At 36.9% G+C, this 24,195-nt stretch overlaps 1 protein-coding gene across 5 annotated transcripts in view; it reads right to left on the bottom strand.

The window, feature by feature from the left end:
* SCAPER (S-phase cyclin A associated protein in the ER) overlaps positions 1–24,195 on the bottom strand; it is a 494,989-nt gene that overhangs the window by 413,500 nt on the left and 57,294 nt on the right. For all 5 annotated transcript variants that reach the window (XM_030761728.2, XM_022580126.3, XM_022580128.3 and 2 more), the window contains exons 4-5: positions 22,349–22,419; positions 11,765–11,962 (exon numbers count right to left, since the gene is read on the bottom strand). In XM_030761728.2, coding sequence (XP_030617588.1) covers positions 11,765–11,962; positions 22,349–22,419 — 269 coding nt within the window. The remainder of the gene's footprint in view (positions 1–11,764; positions 11,963–22,348; positions 22,420–24,195) is intronic.

A 24,195-nucleotide genomic window follows, 5' to 3' on the forward strand; every position in this document is an offset into this window, starting at 1 on the left:
GGAGAAAAACCATATGATCATTTCAATAGATGCAGAGAAAGCTTTCAACAAAATTCAACACCCACTTATGATAAAAACTTTCCAGAAAGTAGGCATAGAGGGAACCTACCTCAACATAATAAAGACCATATATGACAAACCCACAGCCAACATCGCTGTCAACAGTGAAAAACTGAAACCATTTCCTCTAAGATCAGGAACAAGAAAAGGTTGCCCACTCTCACCGCTAACATTCAACATAGTTTGGAAGTTTTAGCCACAGCAATCAGAGAAGAAAAAGAAATAAAAGGAATCCAAATCGGAAAAGAAATAAAACTCTCAGTGTTTGCAGATGACATGATACTATACATAAAGAATCCTAAAGATGCTACCAGAAAACTACTAGAGCTAATCAATGAATTTGGTAAAACAGCAGGATACAAAATTAATACACAGAAATCTCTTGCATTCCTGTACACTAATGATAAAAAATGTGAAATGGAAATTAAGGAAACACTCCCATTTACTACTGCAACAAGGGCTTCCCTGGTGGCGCAGTGGTTGAGAGTCCGTCTGCCGATGCAGGGGACACGGGTTCGTGCCCCGGTCCGGGAAGATCCCACGTGCCGTGGAGCGGCTGGGCCCGTGGGCCATGGCCACTGAGCTTGCGCGTCCGGAGCCTGTGCTCCGCAACGGGAGAGGCCACAACAGTGAGAGGCCCCCGTACGGCAAAAAAAAAAAAAACAGTAGGATACTACTGCAACAAAAGGAACAAAATACCTAGGAATAAACCTACCTAAGGAGACAAAAGACCTGTATGCAGAAAACTATAAGACACTGATGAAAGAAATTAAAGACGATACAAACAGATGGAGAGATATACCACCTTCTCAGAATGGAAGAATTAACATTGTGAAAATGACTATACTACCCAAAGCAATCTACAGATTCAATGCAATCCCTATCAGACTACCACTGGCATTTTTCACAGAACTAGAACAAAAAGTTTCACAATTTGTATGGAAACACAAAAGATCCCGTATAGCTAAAGCAATCTTGACAAAGAAAAACGGAGCTGAAGGAATCAGGCTCCCTGACTTCACACTACACTACAAGCTACAGTAATCAAGACAGTATGGTATGGCACAAAAATAGAAATATAGATCAATGGAACAGATTAGAAAGCCTAGAGATAAACCCATGCACATATGGTCACCTTCTCTTTGAGAAAGGAGGCAAGAATATACAATGAAGAAAACACAGCTGCTTCAGTAAGTGCTGCTGGGAAAACTGGACAGCTACATGTACAGGCATGAAATTAGAACACTCCCTAACACCGTATACAAAAATAAACTCAAAATGGATTAAAGACCTAAATGTATGGCCAGACACTATAAAACTCTTAAAGGAAAACATAGGCAGAACACTGTATGACATAAATGATAACAAGATCCTTTTTGACCCACCTCTTAGAGAAATGTAAATAAAACCAAAAATAAACAAATGGGACCTAATGAAACTTAAAAGCTTTTGCAAAACAAAGGAAACCATAAACAAGATGAAAAGACAACCCTCAGAATGGGAGAAAATATTTGCAAATGAAGCAACTGACAAAGGATTAATCTCCAAAATATACAAGCAGCTCATGTGGCTCAATATGAAAAAAACAAACAACCCAATCCAAAATGGGGCAGAGACCTAAATAGACATTTCTCCAAAGAACATATACAGATTGTCAACAAACACATGAAAGAATGCTCAACATCACTAATCATTAGAGAAATGCCAATCAAAACTACAAGGAGGTATCACCTCACACCAGTCAGAATGGCCATCATCACAAAATCTACAAACAATAAATGCTAGAGAGGGTGTGGAGAAAAGGGAACCCTCTTGCACTGTTGGTGGGAATGTAAATTGATACAGCCACTATGGAGAACAGTATGGAGGTTCCTGAGAAAACTAAAAACAGAACTACCATACGACTCAGCAATCCCACTACTGGGCATATACCCTGAGAAAACCATAATTTTAAAATAGTCATGTACCACAGTGTTCACTGCATCTCTATTTACAATAGCCAGGACATGGAAGCAACCTAACCTATGTGTCCATCGACAGATGAATGGATACAGAAAATGTGGCACATATAGACAATGGAATATTACTCAGACATAAAATAAAATGAAATTGAGTTATCTGTAGCGAGGCGGATGGACTTTGAGACTGTCATACCAAGTGAAGTAAGTCAGAAAGAGAAAAACAAATACTGTATGCTAACACATATATATGGAATTAAAAAAAAAAAAGTGGTTCTGAAGAACCTAGGGGCAGGACAGGAATAAAGACGCAGACACAGAGAATGGACTTGAGGACACGGGGAGGGGGAAGGGTAAACTGGGACCAAGTGAGAGAGTAGCACTGACATATATACACTACCAAATGTAAAATAGATAGCTAGTGGGAAGCAGCTGCTTTGCACAGGGAGATCAGTTCAGTGCTTTGTGACCACCTAGAGGGGTGGGATAGGGAGGGTGGGATAGGGAGGGTGGGAGGGAGACGCAAGAGGGAGGAGATATGGGGATGTATGTATATGTAGAGCTGATTCACTTTGTTATAAAGCAGAAGCTAACACACCATTTTAAAGCAATTATACTCCAATAAAGATGTTAAAATAAAAATAAGAAAAAATGAAAGATTAACGTCATTGGTATAAAGCACTACAAAAGCAGAAAAAACAACAAAAAAAACGAGACAGGGACATACCCAAAAGGACAAGAAAAATGTTCACCAGAGAGTAATAAGGGTCTTTAAAAGGCAATGTATTGACACTAGGAAACAGGGAGGGGATGTGTGAATGGGAAAAAAAATGCAAAAAATGAATGAATAGGAACTTTGAAGCTGACAAAGAAGAAAGCATGCGTGGCTGGGAGAGTGGTGGTCAGTAACAGAAATAAAGAAATCAGGAAGAAATCTTTTAAAATGAAAGTATAATATGGTTTGATGGCTACTCCTAAGAACTAGGTTACCATTACTAGGAACTCAGATAAGTCAGCTTTGACTAACCCCAGTAATAGTTACAACATGGTGATTGTGGGATCAAGTTATTAAGTTATCCCAAATACCCCAAAGAAAAATAATCTATTCTCTATTGATTATAATAAATGAGAACCAAATACAAGGAACAAAGACTTATCAACGAAGATATCATCAATGAAGTGTCATGTTAAATACACTAAAAAATAACAATTCATCTACCTCTACAACTTAAACACTGAATCATAAAATAATGTCTCAGGAAATGTTATATACATAGGAGTAATTATTCTTTAATCAATAAAGATAGCAAATTTTTACTGTAAGCATACAATGAATGAAAAACAGCAAAGAATACATAACTAGAATAGATAATAGATAACTAGATACAGACAGAGGAAAAGATAGCTATTAATGGGGTGGGAGATGGGTGAAATGGGTTAGTAAGTTGGTCAAAAGGTACAAACTTTCAGTTACAAAATAATGAAGTCCAGGAAATGTAATGTACAGCATGGTGACTATAGTTAATAATAATGTATATTTGAAAGCTGCTAAGAGAGTAGATCTTAAAACTTATCACCAGAAAGAAAAAAAATTGTAACTATGTGTGGTGATGAATGTCAGCTAGAGTTATTGTGGTGATCATTTCACAATTTATACATATACTGAATAAATAAAAAGTAAAAAGTAAATTTTTGAAAGATAGTTATTAATGTAAAACAATGGTAAGGTAACCAAAGCCTAGTCCATAAATGCACAGGTGAACTCTTAGCCTACTCTCCCTGTGCAGAATCTCATGTTCTTTGTAACAAACTGCAATACCCGAGCTAAAGGGCAATAGGCAAATCAAACAAACCAAAAATAGATAGAGAGATTATAATATTAACATCACACAAAACAGAATTCACAAATGTTAAATTCACAATGAAAATACAACTCATATGATCCTTTATACAACTAATAATAAGGCAGCAAAATGGTTTAAAAAATCTTAGTACCTTTATTTTATATATTTTCTTTTCAAATTTCTGTAAAAGACCATCGATTTTTACAGCAAAAATTAAGAAATTGAGGCGCTTCCAGTGTATAGAGTAGTAAAATATAAGCAATGAGAACATAAAAGGTGGAGTAGGTCAATGGAATTGTGCTGTTGTAATGTCCTTACACTCTTCATGAAACAGTCTGATATTAATTGAAAGTAGATTATGATAAAGTAAACAGGCATGTAATACTTATTCCTACAGCAGGTTATTACCTAAAAGTTTTGCCTTAAGTTAAATCTGATTTTCCAATAGAAACAATGGCATTAAATGAAGATGTTTTCCTAGGGACTCAAATTCAAGGCCTCCCTCTGGTGCTCACTGCTGAGTATACTTCGTTGTGGCAGTGCCCCAAATTGGCAATGCACAGCCTGAGAGGAGGTCTTCTCCCAGAGCCCGCCCATCCTCGATGCTCCCCACAACTGATCTAACACGGCTCCCCGTCTCCAGGTCAAAGGCTCTGAGGACACTCCTCTAACCACTTCACTCTCCACCCTTCTCTCTCCTACAATCCAAGGCTCTCCAGCCTATTGTTTTGCTGCAAAAACTTCTTTTGCACTTCTAGACTTTTACACTTGTGTGCCTAGATGGGATGATTCTATAAATCTATAAATTCTATAAACTTTGCAACTTAAAAAAAAAATCTCAGAAATTCAAGGAAATATTGAAGAAACTGCAATAGTAGTGGGAGACTAAAATATCTATGTCTGACAGTTCAAGAAGATTAAAAAAAGCAATAATTTGGAGTATGTAAATAGTAACTTTAAAAATATAAACATCAATTTCTATCTAGAGAGAATCCACCTTACCTATTCCTACCATGTCCAAAGGATATTTGCAAACACTTAGCTTCTTTACTTTCTCCACATCTATCAGGCTTCTGCAATAGTCATTTCCTTCCCCATCCAGCTTAGGTTCCATGGTCCACTACTCCAACTACTCTCTTACCCTCTTCAATCCTTTACTCCAATGAAATTACACTGCATCTGCCTAAAAAATACCTACCCAAGATTAATTCATCTACCCACCATCTTTGTGCATTTTTAGCAAGCAACTGAATGCTAAGTATAACTCAGGAGAGAGAGGAATCACATCACTGTGTAAACCAGTGTCTTCACCCCCAAACTCTACGTAGTCTCATTGCTTCACACAGCCTTTTGACATCTATTTACAGAGCATTTACTATGTTTCAACGCCAGTTCCAAGAACTGATGACGGAGGGGTAAACAAAACAGTATGGTTTCTGTCCTCATGGAGCTTACTGTCTAATAAGGGAGACAGATATAAAAACAACAAAATAAACAATTATGTAATTTCAATTGTGATAAGTGCTTCTAGGGAAAGTATTAAGAGTACAGTCGGTCCATATGTGCCCAGGCAGAACCCATGGATACCCAGGGCTGAATGTACTATGTCATTTTATATAAGGGGCTTGAGCATCCATGGATATTGGTATCCACAGGGCAGGGGTTGGGGTAGAAGGTGTCCTGGAACCAATCCCTAGCAGATACTGAGGGACGACTGTATATTATAGGGGAACCTGGTTTAGACTGAAATATCTGGATAGGCTCCCCCTGAGGAAGTGACACTTAAACTGAAACCTAAATTAAGAATAGAAATTAGGTAAAAGGGATGGGGGAGGTGAGGAGGTGCTGGGCAAGGAGAATGAGGGATTAGTGTTCTGGCAGAAAAATCAGAATGTGGAAATGTCTGAAGACTAGTGAGCACATGGCATGTTTGACTAACTGAAAGAAGCTGGTTTAAATGAGGCAGAAGGGAAGAGAGAAAAGTGGTGTGAAATGAGGTTAGCACCGATCAAGTCACTCAAGATTTTAAGGTCATGCTGAAGATTTTAATGCTCAGAGCAAAGGGAAACTTTTGAGGAGCTATCATCAAAAAAATTAGAGCTGGGTCTTCCCTGGTGGCACAGTGGTTGAGAGTCCGCCTGCCGATGCAGGGGACACGGGTTCGTGCCCCGGGCCGGGAAGATCCCACATGCCGCGGAGCGGCTGGGCCCGTGAGCCATGGCCACTGAGCCTGCGCGTCCGGAGCCTGTGCTCCGCAACCAGAGAGGCCACAACAGTGAGAGGCCCGCATACCACAAAAATAAAATAAAAATAAAAGTAGAGTTTATTTTTGTGGTTTTTAAGTATCATTTTGCCTATAATGTGGAGAATGGATTGGAAGGATGCAGGGAATCCTGTTACAAGGTTTCAGTTGTAATCCAGGCATTTTTTACTGGTGGCTTGGACTAGAATGGTAGCAGTGGAGAATGAGAGAAGTGGACAGATCAGAAAGATTTAGTAAGTAATCTGAAAGAGGCCGATTCATTGGACAGTGGCTGGTGTGAGGTGAAGGGAGGAGGGGGGAAGAGAAATACATCTCCAGGTTTGGGGCAAAGGAAGCTACCATGAACTTGGTTTTATATACGTCAGTTTGACATGCTTGTGAAACATACAAGTGGAGATGCCAACTAGGCAAGTTGGATATACAAGTCTGAAAATCAGACGAAAGATATAGGCTAGACAGATAAATTTAAGAATCATCAGAAAATGAATAGTAAATTAAGCCATGGCATGGAGAAAACTGAAGAGGGAGAAAGATGGTCTAAAAGGAGCCTTAATAACTTCTCAAAAACTAAAGGTCAGGTGGAAAAGAAAAAGCCAAGAGGAGGCAGAAGCAGCAGCCAACAAAGGAGGAAGAAAACTAGCAGAGGTTGTTCCATAAAAGCCAAAGAAGGGAGTGCTGTAAGAAGAGGGGAGTGGTCAACAGCATGAAATGCTACTCAGAGATCATGGAAGGGACTGAAATACAGCCACTGGACTTAGTAATACTGAGTGACTTTAATAAGAACTTAACAGGAGCTCTGATAGGATGTGACACCAGGTTGGAGTAGACTAATGAGTACCCAGGAGAAAAGGAAATGAAGGCAGCAAATGTAGAAAGTTCTTCTAAGAAACTTGGCTAAGAAGGGGAGGAGGAAAATGGGGACTGGGAGAGTAGATAAAAGGATAAGTAAAGTAGAGAAAGGGTTTGGGGGTTTCTTCTTGTTGTTCTTATTTTTGTAGTTCAGAATGGAAGAGAAATAAGCATGTTGTATGCTGATGGGAAAATAATCTAATAAGGAAAACTAAAGATACAGGAAAGAGAAGAATTTCCAATCTCAACTGTGACCTTCAAGGCTGCTGGGCAATCCGTTTCTATATGTCAGCCCTTTCATCTCCGTCACAGTTATTTCAGACCTTTCCACTCTCTTCAAACTTCCAACCCCACACCTCCTACTTTTCAAAATAAAGAGAGCAAAGAACCCATCAAATGGAATTTCAAATTCTTATCACAAATTTCCACCTTGATCCCATCTGTTCTTATCCCTCTTGAATGCCAAGTTGAACAAGCTTTCTCTCAACTGCAGTCATTCTTAACCTATGCACCTCTCCTACTTCTTCCATGGCTTTTGGGACATTCCTATTCTCATCTCCTTCCTACTTCTATGATGATTCTTTCTCTGTCCTGGACCTATATATTCCTCTTTCTCCATCTGTGACTTCTCCTTTCATCTAATTATAAAATTTATTTTCTTTTTATTGTGTGTCATACCTTTCTAAGCACTTTCTCACATCTCATTTTGATCCTTACTCGTTGAATTGAGAAGTCTCAACTATTGAGATATAAACACAGAATACTTTTATTTTTTCCCCCATATAACTAACTACTCAGTTGAATCCTAAACCTGCTGAGTATGCTCAGTGAAATTCCACAGTTTTTCCGTCACATTCAATTATCAAAGCTTGGTTTTTAAATCCCATCTACAGACAACCTGCCTAGCACAAGTGAGAATTACATGCTTTAGCAGATGCTTGTGGTGGGGAAGAACACAGCTTGTCCTCACTGTGTCTCTCCTCTCGTCCTCCTCTGTACCCCTTCAAACTCTCCTACCTTCACAAACTTATGTCCTTGCCATAAGTGGCAGCTGTGGGAACACAGCAATATCCTACTTATTATAGAGCTCACCAGTTATTAGTGATGGATCTACTACAGTCATCAGCCAGTCCTTCTCCAGGGACTAGGGTGATACTGACCACCAAAAGAATCAAGTGCTGCCAGGCAGAGATGCACCCCTCATCTTTCTCTGAATCAATTTGAAGTCAGTGGTCTCTACTGATCTCTGCAGTACATGGTAATTTCTGCACAGGGAACATTCATGGTTCTCTAGGCAGTGGTCAGGTTCACCCTGGCTCCCTCTGCCCAAGCAGTATCTGCCTCAACTCCAACAGAGGTTGGTATATTTTACCTAACCAAGTGTCCCCATAGGAAGCCCCTATTACTCCAACATCTTCACTAATGTACACAATTCTACCCTCACATAAATCGTGAGATGCACTGGGGTTCCTCTTTACTTGGTCAATGACAAGTCCCATCCTATCTCCTTCCAAAGAAAGCATACTACCCTAAAGTCCCTTCAAGCCCAGCTGGCATGAGCTACTCCAGCAAGCTTATTATGCTATGAAACTTCTAAGGGAGATGTAGGTACCACTCTCTATATTCAAGGAGGCCCCCAATATTCCAGAGCCACACATCCAGTTCCCCCAGGTTGAAATGGAAAAAAGGGAATGGAAAGTACAATATGTTCCCAGTATGCTTTTCCCCAAAATCTCTCAACATATTCCACAGGCACCAAAATCAGCACGGCAAAGATCCAACCAGAGAACAAGATGCCAGTTTCCTGCAGCCATACACACAAACTTCACAAGCAATTCACGCACCACATCAAACTTCATTAACTGTGCACTCCCCAAAAGGCAATCTCCCCCTAGCCCACTTTATATGGAAGAAGGGGAAATGCAGTGGTGATGATCAGATTACAGCTTTGCTGGAAAAGTCAGCTCTTAGCAAGTCATGCAGTGAAGTAGCTGATGGCATAACAGGCATGCCTTTAAATGAAAAAAATGAGAATTTTAGCCTCTTGATTAAAGAGACTGGCTCTGGTCAGCAATCCTGGTTGATACAGTTAAGATACTTTTTCATGCTGTACTTATCATGTGAATTACAGAATACAGGAGTTATTAACTGCATTTTACATATGAGACAAAGAATTGAACTGTGGTTACTTAACAAAGGCGTTGCACAAAAATCACAAAGAAGGATAAATATTGTCAGTAAATCTACAAAATAAAGGCTGAATGCACCTGTACAATGAGGATCTATAAAATGAGGGTTACACATCTTACAGTGGTACTAATCAAATGAGATAATGGATAGAAGTGCTTTTAAAATGAGAATAGAACAAAACACAAATAGAACTCCAGTTGTTATATACCCAGCACATCGATAAAGCAAATATTAAACTGTATATTTTTACATCACCACCTGTAAGTCCTAGATGGGGAGAGGAGCAGAGTTGGGTATGAAATTAACTTTTAAGCTCCCATATTTTATTTCTCAGCATAAACCTTTGAGCATCTTGACACAGTACAAAGAATAGAGAACACATTTCTACTCCTCTGTCAAAATCTTCTCCATTCTTTCTTTCTTTTTTAATTAAAAAAAAATATTTATTTATTAATTTATTTTTGGCTGTGTTGGATCTTCATTGCTGCATGTGGGCTTTCTCTAGTTGCGGTGAGCAGGGGCTACTCTTCCTTTTGGTCCGTGGGCTTCTCATTGTGGTGGCTTCTCTTGTTGCGGAGCACAGGCTCTAAGCACACGGGCTTCAGTAGCTGTGGTACATGAGCTCAGTAGTTGTGGCTCACAGGCTCTAGAGCACAGGCTCAGTAGTTGTGGTGCACAGGCTTAGTTGCTCTGCGGCATGTGGGATCTTCCCGGACCAGGGATCGAACCCATGTCCCCTGGATTGGCAGGCGGATTCTTAACCACTGTGCCACCAGGGAAGTCCCAATATTGCATTATTCTACTTTGTATTTGAAAATTCTCATAATAAAAAGTTAAAAATTAAAAAAAAATTTTTTTTAATCTTCTCCATTCTTGTAATCTACAACTTGCACAACCAATTTCTATTACTGTTAAACTTTCACAAAGCTTTGACAGGACTGAAAATAAAAGCTACACTGTCTTTGTTTCATAGATATGTTGATTTGTATCATATTTTAGATTCCACATATAAGTGATATCATATGGTATGTGTCTTTCTCTTTCACTAGAGATGATAATCTCTAGGTCCACCAATGTTGCTGCAAATGTCATTATTTCATTCTTTTTGATGGCTGAGTAATATTCCATTGCATATATATAATAATTCTTTTAAAAAAAAAAGCTACACTGTCTTATGGCAAGTCTAGCTTCCCTGAATACAGTATCAGAGATAGGTGCAAGAGTTTCTGCTCATCACAGAGACATGGCTGCAATTGGTCCAACTCACTTCTATAAAGAAGTACACATTTGACAAATTTGATTTCTTCAGTCAACCTTTTGTTATTTTTAATCACAAAATCAAAGAATCTGCTGATCTTATTGATCTCTAGGGATGACCTAAAGATTATCTAGGCCCACATGCTCATTTTATATAAGAAACTATAACCCAAAATTAAATCCAATAGTGTTTTCTACCACAACATGCTGATTCATTCCACCCCAATGATATGATTTTCCTTAAAAATATTTTTCTTAAAACATAAAAAGTTTTACATGCTGATAGTAACAATATTAATTGTGACAACCAAAGCATAAATTTGGGTGATTTCAACCACTGTTCATTCTGAAAACTGTTTCTGAAGAGTCATATTTTTAGGCTAGTTTAAAACATTTTGGCTGTTTCCAGTTTTAGAGGAAACATAGCTGTTGTGTCAACATGTAACTTTGCTTTGACCCTTCGGACATTTCAAAGGTTAAACAATGAATTCCAGGGTTTTCAACCATGTTCACTGTAGAAACAGAAGCTACCTCTGTAATATTTCTATGATGATGTATCATTCTGGTTTTTCTCAAAATAATTTTATTTAGTATAAACTAATACAGTATATAGTTTGTATCTACTAAAAGGCCAGACTTTCTAGTGAATTTTTAGAGCCATATTATGCTATGTGTCTGCTTAATATACTATTACAAATACAAGGTTATCTAAAATTAGAAAACACACCTTACAATGACATCCTAATCCCGCCCAGGGTTGTTTATGGTTAGCCATCAATCTCACTTTTCCCTGATCACAGTGAATTAGAAGAGTGATAAGTATCTCAACAGAAAAGAAGCAATGTCCAATTAAAGACATTAAACAGGAAACCGAATGTGAAAATCTCACTAATGCCACCTACAGTACCAATGGAGAACACAGATAAGAGATTTTTTAATAAATTGTGTATATGTGTACCTATCCCTTAATTTCTTGCCTAGGACTATGTATCAAGACAACTTTCTACCAAATCTTGCACAGAATATAAAAGTACATAAGTAGGTAATGCAAACAACAACAACAAGGGTACTCTTGAAAAATCAAAACAAAGAAAAACCTGACACACTCACAGAAGCAGAGAGTAGAACAGTGGTTGCAAGTGATAGGGGAAATAGGGAGATGTTGGTCAAAGGGTACAGACTTTCAGTTATAAGATGAATAAGTTAAGCAGATCTAGCGTATAGCATGGAGACTACAGTTATTATTAAAGTACTGTATACTGAGGCAAATTATCAAGTCAGATGTAGCAAAAATTGGAGAATCTGACTTCAAATGGATTACAAAGCCTCAAAGCAAAGCTTACCTTACATTCCACCACACTCTGATCTGATTCACAAGTTACATAGATTTCATCTACAGCCCGGCGAAGATTGTCAAAAAGGAATGCCCAGTATCGAGCTCTTAGATCAATTTTCCGAGGGTGCCTTGTTTTAGTGGGACTTTTATCAAAGTGTTTATCTCCAGTTGTAGATGACGTTATTTTACAGTCTACTGTAGTGTTCTGATGAAATAAAACAAAACATGAAAAAATATTTTTTAAAAGCCTCCAGGAACTGGATTTTTGTATAAATCAAAATTTTCAACATAAATACTTAAAAACATGACATTCTTCTTTTTAGCTTATATCACATTGAATTCATCAAAACAAAACTTCTCAACTTAAATAAAATCGGCAGGTTTGTAAGGTCAATTACATGTTTCATTGAAGATTAGGATGATTTTAATGGTGAACAGACTCAGTCAAAAAGGAGCACTAAAGTGGCTCCTGATTTACTAAAATATGTGTATGGCACATTTACATACAGTAACAAATAACAGATACTAATTTCAACATTTTGAAATTGCTTGTATATATTCTTTTCATTTAGAAATGACATATCCTATACTTATATTCAGTTACTTAATTTTACCTTAAACCTTTTTCCACTAAAAGTAAAAATATATAAATACAAAACAATTTACTAGAAAAGAACACTGATTAATAAAACCAAGCATCAGCTACAGAGCAGACTCACCAAATAAAGTAACTATAGTATTCTATGACCCAATGTTTCCTCAGCTGCACAGGCGGACTTTGAAAATACAAGATTATATTCTATACTTTTATAGACTGTACCAAAGAATCATTCCCCCACAAACAGGAGCGTGCAGTTTACATAAAGACCTGAACTTCTCACTAGAAGTACAAAGGAGTTGCTTATCTCTCTGTGGCTACTTAAACTGATAAATAAATAAATACTAACCTTGTACTACAGTTACAACAACAAACAATCTCAAGTTTCTTTGGGTTGTTTTGTATGTGTGTATGTCATTCCTGTTAGCTTGTTTGTTTTTCCTTTTCATAGAAGAGCCCCAGAGTGAAGAATATCCAAAATAGAAGCTAATACTCTCCTGTTTTATTTTAGGCTTTGGCCTTCAATGTAACAGTGATTCCTATACTTCAAAAATCTTTTATAGCCAATCTTCGGTTTATATAGAATCTTCACTATCAAAAGTCAAGCAAACAAAACATATATACGCACAAAGACATGCACACTTAAGAGGCTGAGATGGAGCTGCTCATCCTCCTTCCACAGTCCCCCATCCAGACTAAGGTTGTCAGACTCAGCAATAAAAATTAGTAAATATTTTATCTGACAGCCTTAGTCCAGGCCCAAATTCTCAACACTCAAGCAATAAAATTTAAAGTAATCATCAACAACCCACAAAACCTTTGCTTCAACGGCTCTCCAAGCACTTTCCAAATCTAATAGTAAATGATAAATCATGATGGCAAATACCCCCTCACACAAATTTTAAAGTATGTATTATTAGCTCTACTTTACAGCTTAGAAAATTGAGATTTAGAGGCTGATTTGTCCAAGATCACATAGCCACAGGAGACTATCTTCCAGTTAGAGCTCTGCAATTACACCGCTGACTTCCCATTACACTGCACCCCAAGGCCCTGTGCTAACAACCCTTTACCGAATATTCCAGACCACCTCATTTCTCTTCCTATATACCACCCAAAGTTAAAATTAACTTGAATTTTCCTGAATTATACTTCCTTCACAAACTTCTTAGAGTGATCAGCAAAACACTAGTAGTTTCCTGTGAATTCAGATCCTAATCTTATAAAATTCTCAAAAATAATTTAACTCATCTTCACCCATTTATGTATTTACCCTATCATGCATCCATATGTATATGATTCAAATACTTTAACCAACCTTTCTTAAAATGTAGAATAGGCAAAACTGCTTTTAGGTTAAGATGTTTCTATTCTCCGTGATTGCTCTATGTGAGGCTTTTACTAAGAAAGACTCCAGAAAGGCAGAAACTACAGCTAGGTAATTCCATCTGAAGGGCAATGTACTATACAAATTTGACATTTAAGCTTGACAAAAATAGTAATACTTTATATTTTGCACATTTATTTACATTTTATGAAGGGCTTTTGAAAACATATCATTTAATCATCATAGCAAACTATAAAGACAGGACAAATATTGAAATATTATTATTCCTATTTTGTAGATGACAATATCAGTAAGATTCAATTTCTTGACCAAGTCAAAAGGCTGAGTGACAGAACTGGGACCAGAACCGAGTCTTCCAACTTCTGCTCCAATGTTCACAAAGCATTTCACATAGCACCTAGCACACAGTAGTACCCATATAATGTTAGGTATAATTATAGTGGGAAAGACAAAGAGGTGAAGAAATATGCTCACAGAAAAATGTGAATAAACTAATGGCAAAATTGCCAAGTTTGTGAAGAAAGGTAGAAGAAGCATATCAAATTGTAGAGGCTGATAAGTTTGTATACAGTTTCAAAATACAGCGCTCTTACCTACCACTGATAAAAATAACAGCAGTGATAATAACAATTGCAGTGGCATCTAATATTCATGTCATACTTGCTATGTGCCAGACACTGTGCTAAGTGCTTTCCATACAGTTATACTTCATTTAATCTTTGAAGCAATTTTATATCACAGTTACTATTACTTGTTCCATTTTATAGAGGAGAAAACTGAGGTTTGGCTAAATTAAATGATAAACCCAAGGTCTCACATTAAGTAAGAGACAAAGCCAAGATTCAAAATCAGGTAACTATCCCATTGTTATGACTTACTGTGCCTGTTTCCAAGACATTCAACAGAAGACAAAGCAACCTAAACTTCTGGAAAACGCTAGACACAACTGAATCTCATGTTTTAAATAAAATTCAATATAATAAATGTTATACTATTTTAATCAATCACTTCTGAGAGAAAAAGAGGAAAAAAGAAAGAAAGGAGAGGGAAAGGGGAAGGAGGAAATTGAGATTTCTGACTCACCTCTCTTAGAACTCTCGTCAACTCCCCTGAGAATCTGAAGAAACCTATGGACCTAAACCTCTGACAACAACTTGTCTTTTTACTGTCTCCATATTTAGTCTTTTCTAGAATGTCCTAAGGTTGGAATCATACAGTACGCAGCCTTTTCAGATTGGCTTCTTTTACTTAATAATATGCAATTAATCTCCTCCATGTCTTTTCATGGCCTGATAGCTCATTTCTTTTTAGAGCTGAATGTACCACAGTTTATTTATCCATTCACCTATTGGATATCTTGGTGGCTTCCAGGTTTGGCAATTATGAAAAAGGCTGCTATAAACATCCATGTGCATGTTTTTGTTTAGACATAAGTTTTCAACTCATCTACATATATACCAAGGGCATGACTGCTGACCACAAGGTAAGAGTATGTTTACTTGTGTTAAGAAACTGCCAAACTGTCTTCCAAAGTGGCTGAATTTCCACTCTGAATTCCCACCAACATTGAATGAGAGTTTCTGTGGCTCTTCATCCTCACCAGCATTTGGAGTTATCAGTGTTCCCAATTTTGGTCATTCTAATAGGTGTGTGGTGGTAGCTCATTGTTTTAATTTGCATTTCCCTGATGACATATGATGTGGCACACCTTTTCATATGCTTATCTGCCATCTGTACATCCTCTTTGGTGAGGTGTCTGTTAAGGTCTTCAGCTCATTTTTCAATCAGGTTGTTTCAATGATTGAAACATTGCAACATGTTTAAAAAAAAGAGTCCTTTGTATATTTTGGATAACAGTCTTTTACCAGATATCTTTTTCCAAATATTTTCTCCCAAGTCTGTGACTTGTCTTCTCATTCTCTTGACATTGTCTTTTGCAGAAGTTTCTAATTTTAATGAAATCCAGCTTATCATTGATTTCTTTCAGAGATCATGCCTTTGATACTGTACCTAAAAAGTCATCACCATATTCAAGGTCACTTAGGTTTTCTCCTATGTTATTGTCTAGGAGTTTTATACTTCTGCATTTATGGTCAATAGTCCATTTTGAGTTAATTTTTGTGAAGAATGTGAGGTCTGTGTCCGGATTCATTTTTTTTTTTGTCGTATGGATGTTCCAGCACCATTTGTTGAAAAGACTACCTTTGCTCCATTGTATTGCCTTTGCTCCTTTGTCAAAGATCAGTTGACTAATTACGTGGGTACATTTCTGGGCTTTCTATTCTGTTCCATATATCTATTTGTCTTTTCTTTTGCCAATATCACACTGCCTTGATTACTGTAGCTTTATAGTAAGTCTTGAAGTTGGTTAGTGTCAGTCCTCCAACTTTGTTCTTCTCCTTCAATATTTTGTTGCCTATTCTGGGTCTTTTGCCCCTCCATATAAACTTTAGAATAAGTTTATTGATATCTACAAAATAATTTGCTGGGATTTATTGAATATATTCTTCAACCTGGGAAGAAATGACATCTTGACCATATTGAGTCTTCCTATTCGTCAACATGGAATGTCTCTCCATTTATTTAGCTCTTTGAGTTCACTCATCAGAGTTTTATAGTTTTCCTCATATAGATCTCATACACATTCTGTTACGTTTATACCTACCTATTTAATTTTGGGGAGTGCTGATATAAATGGTATCGTGGTTTGGGGTTTTTTTTAAGATTTATTTTATTATTTTATTATTTATTTATTTTATTTATTTTTGGCTGTGTTGGGTCTTCGTTGAGGCATGTGGGATCTTTCACTGCGGCACGTGGGCTCTTCATTGTGGTGTGCGGGCTTCTCTCCAGTTGCGGCATGCGGATTTTCTCTCTCTAGTTGTGGTGCGTGGGCTCCAGGGCACATTGACCCTGTAGTTTGCAGCATGTGAGCTTTCTCGTTGAGGTGCATGAGCTCACTAGTTGTGGCGCGCAGGCTTAGTTAGTTGCCCTGCAGCATGTGGGATCTTAGTTCCCTGACCAGGGATCAAACCCTGCATTGTAAGGCAGCTTCTTTACCACTGGACCACCAGGGAAGTCCCAATGGTATTGTGTTTTTAATTTCAAATACCACTTATTCATTGCTGGTACACAGGAAAGCAACTGACTTTTTAATGTTAATCTTGTATCTTGCAACCTTCTGTAATCAATTATTAGTTATAGGAGTTTTTTTGGTTGATTCTTTCAGATTTCTTACATAGATGATCATGTCATCTACGAACAAAGACAGTTTTATTTCTTCCTTCCCAATCTGTATACCTTTTATTTCCTTTTCTTGTCTTATTGCATTAGCTAGAACTTCCATTATGATGTTGAAAAGCAATGGTGAAAGGGGACATCCTTACCTCATAACTGATCTTAATGGGAAAGCTTCTAGTTTCTCCCATTAAGTATCATGTTAGCTGTAGGGTTTTGTATTTTTTTTTTAATTAAGTTGAATAAGTTCCCCTCTATTCTTAGTTTAGTAAAAGATTTTTATCATCTTTTCTAGGTGTAGAATTTTGTCAAAGTTTTTTTCTGCATCATTGATATAAAACTAGGTTTTGTCTTTTTTATCCTGTTGCTGTGATGAATTCCATTGATTTATTTTAAATTATGAACCAACCTTGCACCTCTGGGATAAATCCCACTTGCTCATGGTGTATCATTCTTTTTATTGTGGGATATGATTTGCTAATATTTTGTTGAGGATTTTTGTATCTATGTTTGTGAGAGTCACTGGTCTGCAGTTTTCTTGTAATGTCTTTGTCTGGTTTTGGTATTAGAATAATGCTGGCCTCATAAAATGAGTTAGGAAGCATTCCCTCTGCTTCTACCCTCTAAAATGGATTGTAAAGAATTGGTATAATTTCTTCCTTAAATGCTTGGTAGAATTCAACAGTGAATCCACCTGGGCCTGGTACTTTCTGTTTAGAAAGGTTATTAATTATTGATTTAATTTCTTTAATACATTTAGGCCTATTCGGAGTGTCTATTTCATCTTGAGTGAGTTTTAACAGATTATGTCTTTCAAGCTATCAGTCCATTTCATCCTAGTTATCAAATCTGTGGCAAAGAGTTGTTCATGGTATTATTTTATTGTCCTTTTAATGCCCATGGGATCTGTACTGAAATGAATAAGTAGGGACATGCAATAGGACTTTGGGACAGTACTATCCATATGAGGTTAGTGGTCATAAGTGTCAAAAGAGCCTTTCAACATAACTGATACTTTTCTCCTGCCACTTTCAAATGCATGGGGCACAGAGCAGAATAGGCAGAAAAGTGGCTGTAATGAGGACAACTCTGTCAAGCGTGTACTACCAAGGGGCAGGGTAGCCAGACAGTTGGGAGAGTGGGCAAGAAGGCAATTATGACAGACAAACCATAGAATCTCAGGTGGATATCCAGGAAAGTGTGGTCATAGGGAGGATGAGGGATAATGAAAGGGTGGTAGGATCAGTAAATTATAGATTGCGTGGGGTTGAAGAATTGTTAGAGTCACATGATCACAGAGAATAAGGCAGGAGGAGAGATGACAGGTAGAAGATGGGATGGCTGAGATTGAGATCCTGGAGGGAGAGTAGTTGTTAGTGAGAACAAGGCAAGAGTCTGACCATCGGAATGAGTAGAAGACAAAACTACTGGAGGAAAGATATGCAAGAAATTGAGAGGACAGCAGTAATGGTGTAGAGCATGCAGTGAGCCTGAAAATTATATCTTCAAGGAATAAGAAGTGACCTGGAAATCTGTAAGTGCTGCAACAAGAAGAGGGAGCAGGTGGTATAGTCTGATGGCATGTCCTTCAAATCTGAGGAGTTTTAGGAGATGGGAGGGAGAACTGCCCGAAATGCCAGTAAGGAGCAAGCAGGAAACCTAACCCACCTCTAGGATCACAGGTAGGAGTGCTGTGGGGTAAGAAAACAACTACTACTTAAAACAACTGTGGAGGAAGCAGTATCCCCACACGTGAGTTGGAATTTACCTAAAACAAGAAGGTAAAGGGAATGTGCAGGGAAGAGAGGAACAAAGAAAGTTTTGCTAATGGTAAACCTACTTCTAGAGGGCAAAGTTGTAGGATTTCACAAGTAATCCAGAGGCATTTCCCTGATTACTACTGAAACTGAGCATCTTTTCACAGGTTTACAAGCTATTCAGGTTTCCCCCATTTTTTATTGGGTTATTTATCCTTTTTCTGATGAATTTTAGCTCTTTATGAAGTCTTTGATGAATGGTATCTTCTCCCAGTCAATCTCACCTTTAACTTTGTTTAAGTGAGTTTTTTAGTATATAAATTTAATTTTGATATAACATATCCATCAGTTATGCTTTTTGTCTTGTCTAGGAAAGCCTCTTCTAATTCAAGGTCATAAAAATATCCTTCCAGATAATCTTAATTTTTTTGTTTTCTCATTTGGTCTTTAGCCCATCAATAATTTTTTTTATATTACATGAAAATATCCTTATATTTTATTTGTAATTTAATTGCATTACAGTCAGAGAACATGCTGTGTCTGACTTCTATATTCTTGTCTGACTTGTATTTACTGAGACTTCTTTATAACCTAGGATGTGATCAATTTTTGCATGTGCTTTGTGTACACTATTTGAGTGCCAATAAATACACACATATACATGCATACATATACATACATATATGTATATGTATTTATGAGATCAATCATAATTGCATCTTAATTCTATATTCTTGCTATTTATTCCTGCTTGATCAGTTTCTGAGTAAGGGATATGAATATTTACCACTATGATCATGAATACACTTTTCTCCTTGTAATTCTGTTAGTTTGGGCTTTAAATATTTCAAGCCCATGCTGTTAGGTACCTAAAAGCTTTGTACTTTTATACTTTTTCGATGATTATTCTTTTCACCATTATATAATTTCTATCTTTCTGTAATCAATGCTTTTCATGTTGAAGTCCATCTGGTTTGATATGAATATTGCTATTCTAGCTTTAGAGCACATCTAGAATATCAAGTATTTTGCCTGGATTTTTTTCTCTTTCTTTGTTTTAAACTTTCCTTGAAGTTTTAAATATGTCTCTTATAAACAGTATACAGCTCAATCTAAAATGAGAGGTTTAATTCAATCATCTGACTTTTAAGAACTGAATTTAATCAGTTTACATGTATTGATATTATGTTTGCTGAAATATTTATACTTAGTATCTACCATTATCTTTCATGCTTTTCACTTACTATGATTTTTCTTCTTTTTTTCTTTCTCTTTCCTTCTATTTAGTTGAAAAGCTTTGGTTTATTCACTTTCTCTTTTCCTCTGTTTATTTGGAAATTGTGCCCGCTTGTTTTAGTCCTTTAGTAGCTAGCCTTAAACAAAGACTTCTTCCTAAATAAGACAAGGATTTTATCATGTTAACTCCCTTCCAAACTCCCTATGGTCTTCTGTGTTAACACTGTTTAAGATTATAGCTCCACCTTTCTAAATTTAATTGTGTGTTTTTGAAAACCATCAATAGTTAATGAGATTTACTAAAATATTTTACAGCTATCAAGCTCCCTCCTCCAGGTTACCTTTTCTTCTTGCTGAAGTATGTCTTTAATAGTCCCTTCATTAAGCATCTGTAGGTGGCAAACCCTTAGCCTTTGTACATCTAAAAATGGCTTTATTTCACTCTTGCACTTGAATGATCATTTGAATGGGCACAGACTTCTGGGTTAAAAGTTATTTCGCCTTATAACTTTGTAGATATTGGTCCACTGTTCTTTTGTTCATTACAAGATTATTGTTATTCCTCTGTGCTTTTGTTTACTTCCTGGTATATTAAGAGTTTTATCCTTAACATTTTGCAGGTTCTCTAGAATGTATCTAGGTATAAATCTATTTTTATTTATCCTGCTCAGCTCTACAGTTATGCTCTGAATCTCTTGAGAACTCAAAGTAAGGAAAATTTTAAACATCATATTTCCAAATATCGCATGCCCACTATTTATTCTCTATTTCAAAAGTCCTAGAAGGCATATGTTAGAATTTCTCAATCAAATTCTCTTTCCAATTTTCCATCTCTTTAGTTCTCTGAGCTACGTTCTAAATCCTCTTAAGTAGTTAGTGTCTTCCAACTCACAAATTCTCCCTTTAACTAATCTCTCTGTCCAATATATCATTTATTCTTACTAATTGCAGGTACGAAAATTAAAATTTCACGGACAACATTTTCATTTGTAAGATGTTCACTTTTATCTATAAATGTTCAAAATTCATATCCATCTTTTATTTCAGAATTTTCCTTTTTGTGTTATATTTAATCTTTCCTTTGAGGAATTTAAACTTGTTTATTTGAAAGTCCTCTTTAGAAAAATGATCATTTTTCATTACCTCAGGAGTAAATTCTCTCATTTGTGGAATGTGTTGTTTATATCTTACGATATTATTTTCCTCATGTGCCTTGATATTTTGTTTTGCAAACTTATTTTGCATTTAAGTTTCTTTTATTTTAGTTTTTCACTTCGCTCACCCTAACTACATGTGTACTAGTTTTATGGTTACCATCATCTGGCCCACCATGGTCCCCTTCCAGAGGCCTTTTACTGGGGACTTAAAGCTCTCACCCTTCAAGAATATAGCAGACCCAGTCATGAACCAGAGGGCGACTCTCTTTTATTGCTTCAGATGTCAATTATCACAGGCCACAACCCCAGGCAGATTGTAGTGTTCTTTGTCTCCTAGTGCAGAACACTACACAAGCCTAAAGTTTTATGCCATGAGCCTGGATCTGTTTTCCCACCACAATCAGGGTGTTTCAGCCTCCCTTATATAGGACTTGTCCAGTAAGTGTGTCCCCAACTCCACTTATCTGTGAATATATGTGTTTGTTTTATTTCTGATCCACAGAGATTTTTATTTTAATTTTGAAAATCCTTTGTCTCTTTAATTTTTAAAAAATATTTTATCATTGATGCCTCTTGTATGAGAGGACTAGGGAATATTTTATGAACCCACAATGCCACCTTGATTAGAAGTCCATGTTTTCCTTATGTGTAGTTTGGGGTTTACATAATACATATTGGTATATTTAATAACATCAAACTAAAATAATATATATGAAAAGTTCAGAGAAAATAACTACAGATTACAGAGCTAACTATAAATATGCCAAAACACTTTTAAAAATAAGGTAGGCTTGTGTTCTCTAAAATTTTAGTAGAACAATCTGAAAAATTTTAGATTCAATACATCTTTATTATCCTACATCCAAAAGACTTCATTATACCTAGAAAGTAAATCATAGAAGAATCACAAATATGGAATGTGCAGCAGAGGAGTTAAGAGCATAAACTGTAGAAATTGATGGCATGGGTTCAAATCTTGGCTGTGTCACTTACTAGTAAGTTACATAACCTCTCTCTACCTCAGTTTTCTCATTTGTAAATGAAGAATAATGCCTACATCAAAGGGTTGTTATAAGAAACAAATTAATATCTGTAAAGTATTTAGTACAAGTTAGGCACATAATACTACATACACATTTGTTAAAGGATGTTACATTAAATTTTTATATGAAGATAAAATATGCAATATTCAAATCCTGAAAAATTAGATTTTATAATTGAAATTAATCACAAAAAAGTAAACAGTTATATGCTGTACCTGTTTTGTCGTTTTATGAGTGCCCTGAATTGTCCTCTTTGATTTTCCACCAGTTTGACATTTAGATTTTCCTTCAAGGCAAAAATAGATAAATATATAGATCAACAAACAGATAATATAAAACTGAACTATGCAAATTATCCAGGCATACTAACACATAATCTCCTTCCAGAGACCACAGAACAATCTATACATGGCCAACATGAACTACAGATGTCATAAAAAACAAATTTCCAAGGTCCCAGAGACTGCTTTTATTGAATGCCTTTCTCAGAATAGGAAGAAAATCAACTTCTTCAAGAAGTCAGATAGTCTGATAATTTAAAAACAAAATCAGGTTAAGGACACTCTTCAGCTTATATATAGCTCCTTTGAAAATAGTTCTTTGAATTCAAATTTTAGTTTGACAATAAAATTAAGGATACATGTTTTTTTTGTTTGTTTTTGCAGTACGCGGGCCTCTCACTGCTGTGGCCTCTCCCACTGCAGCGCACAGGCTCCGGACGCACAGGCTCCGGACGCGCAGGCTCAGCGGCCATGGCTCACGGGCCCAGCCGCTCCGCGGCATGTGAGATCCTCCCGGACCAGGGCACGAACCCGTGTCCCCTGCATCAGCAGGCGGACTCTCAACCACTGCGCCACCAGGGAAGCCCAAGAATACATTTTTTTACCATATAAAAACTCAGTATTTTCTGTTTTAATTTACCTGATTTATGGAATATATAGTTTCATTTTGAAAAGGGACATTTTCAGTTCTTTGTATTTCTGCAGCAGATACAGCTTTCTCACTTGCTCTTTTTTATAAGAAAGACACTAACTACTGTTTTATAATCACTCTATTCTTGAGAGCTATTCCAAAACAGGAGTAAAATCCTGTAATGTACAACAGACTCGTTTCCCTTTTTGCAAAATAATTTTGAGCCAAGACCCCTGAAGCAGTACAAATGAAATGAACCATAACACCTACTATCAATTTATCTGCACATCAGAGGGCCTCCCTCACTGTTCTACCAGGGGTGGAGGCAGAGAACTCCCCACCCCCTACACAGCCTTTTATTCATCCTTTCATCATAGAGAACAATGTATCAGAGGCTTCTTAGAATATCCAGGAGAATAATCAGCTTAGAACAAGTACCAGAGGAGACAGGAATAAAACAAAGAACAGAAGAAAACTTTTAAAAACTGAATTATCATCCTCAGAAACATCTGAGTATAGATGACAGCCATAAAACAAGAACGAGTTGATATTTTTTAAAAAGCAAAATAAAAGATTTTTCTGTAAGTGGCAACGTTTTAACAATATAAAATAATCCTTAAAAATTATGAAGTTAACATTTTTCCTTTGTCATCATTATTATAGATATTCAGAACGTTCTAATTCTTTGTGCTCTTATTTCCATTAGTTTGCAATAAGCATAAATGAAGCTTTAAAATAGTACTGGCCGGGCTTCCCGGGTGGCGCAGTGGTTGGGAGTCTGCCTGCCAATGCAGGGGACACGGGTTCGAGCCCTGGTCTGGGAGGATCCCACATGCCGTGGAGTAACTGGGCCCGTGAGCCACAACTGCTGAGCCTGCGCGTCTGGAGCCTGTGCTCCGCAACGGGAGAGGCCGTGGCGGTGAGAGGCCCGCGCACTGCGATGAAGAGTGGCCCCTGCTCGCTGCAACCGGAGAGGGCCCTCGCACAGAGGCGAAGACCCAATGCAGCCAAATTAATTAATTAATTAATTAAACGAATTTTTTAAAAAAAATAGTACTGGCCAATTTTTTATGTACTTATGTGCAATATCAGGATATATACAGATATAGGATTCATTATTATAGTTTCTTTCCTTTTATGTTTTTTGAGT

Source organism: Delphinapterus leucas, chromosome 2, assembly GCF_059928025.1.
Source record: "Delphinapterus leucas isolate spDelLeu-1000000601 "Yukka" chromosome 2, BTC_Dleu_Yukka2, whole genome shotgun sequence".
In the NCBI taxonomy this organism is placed as follows: domain Eukaryota; kingdom Metazoa; phylum Chordata; class Mammalia; order Artiodactyla; family Monodontidae; genus Delphinapterus; species Delphinapterus leucas.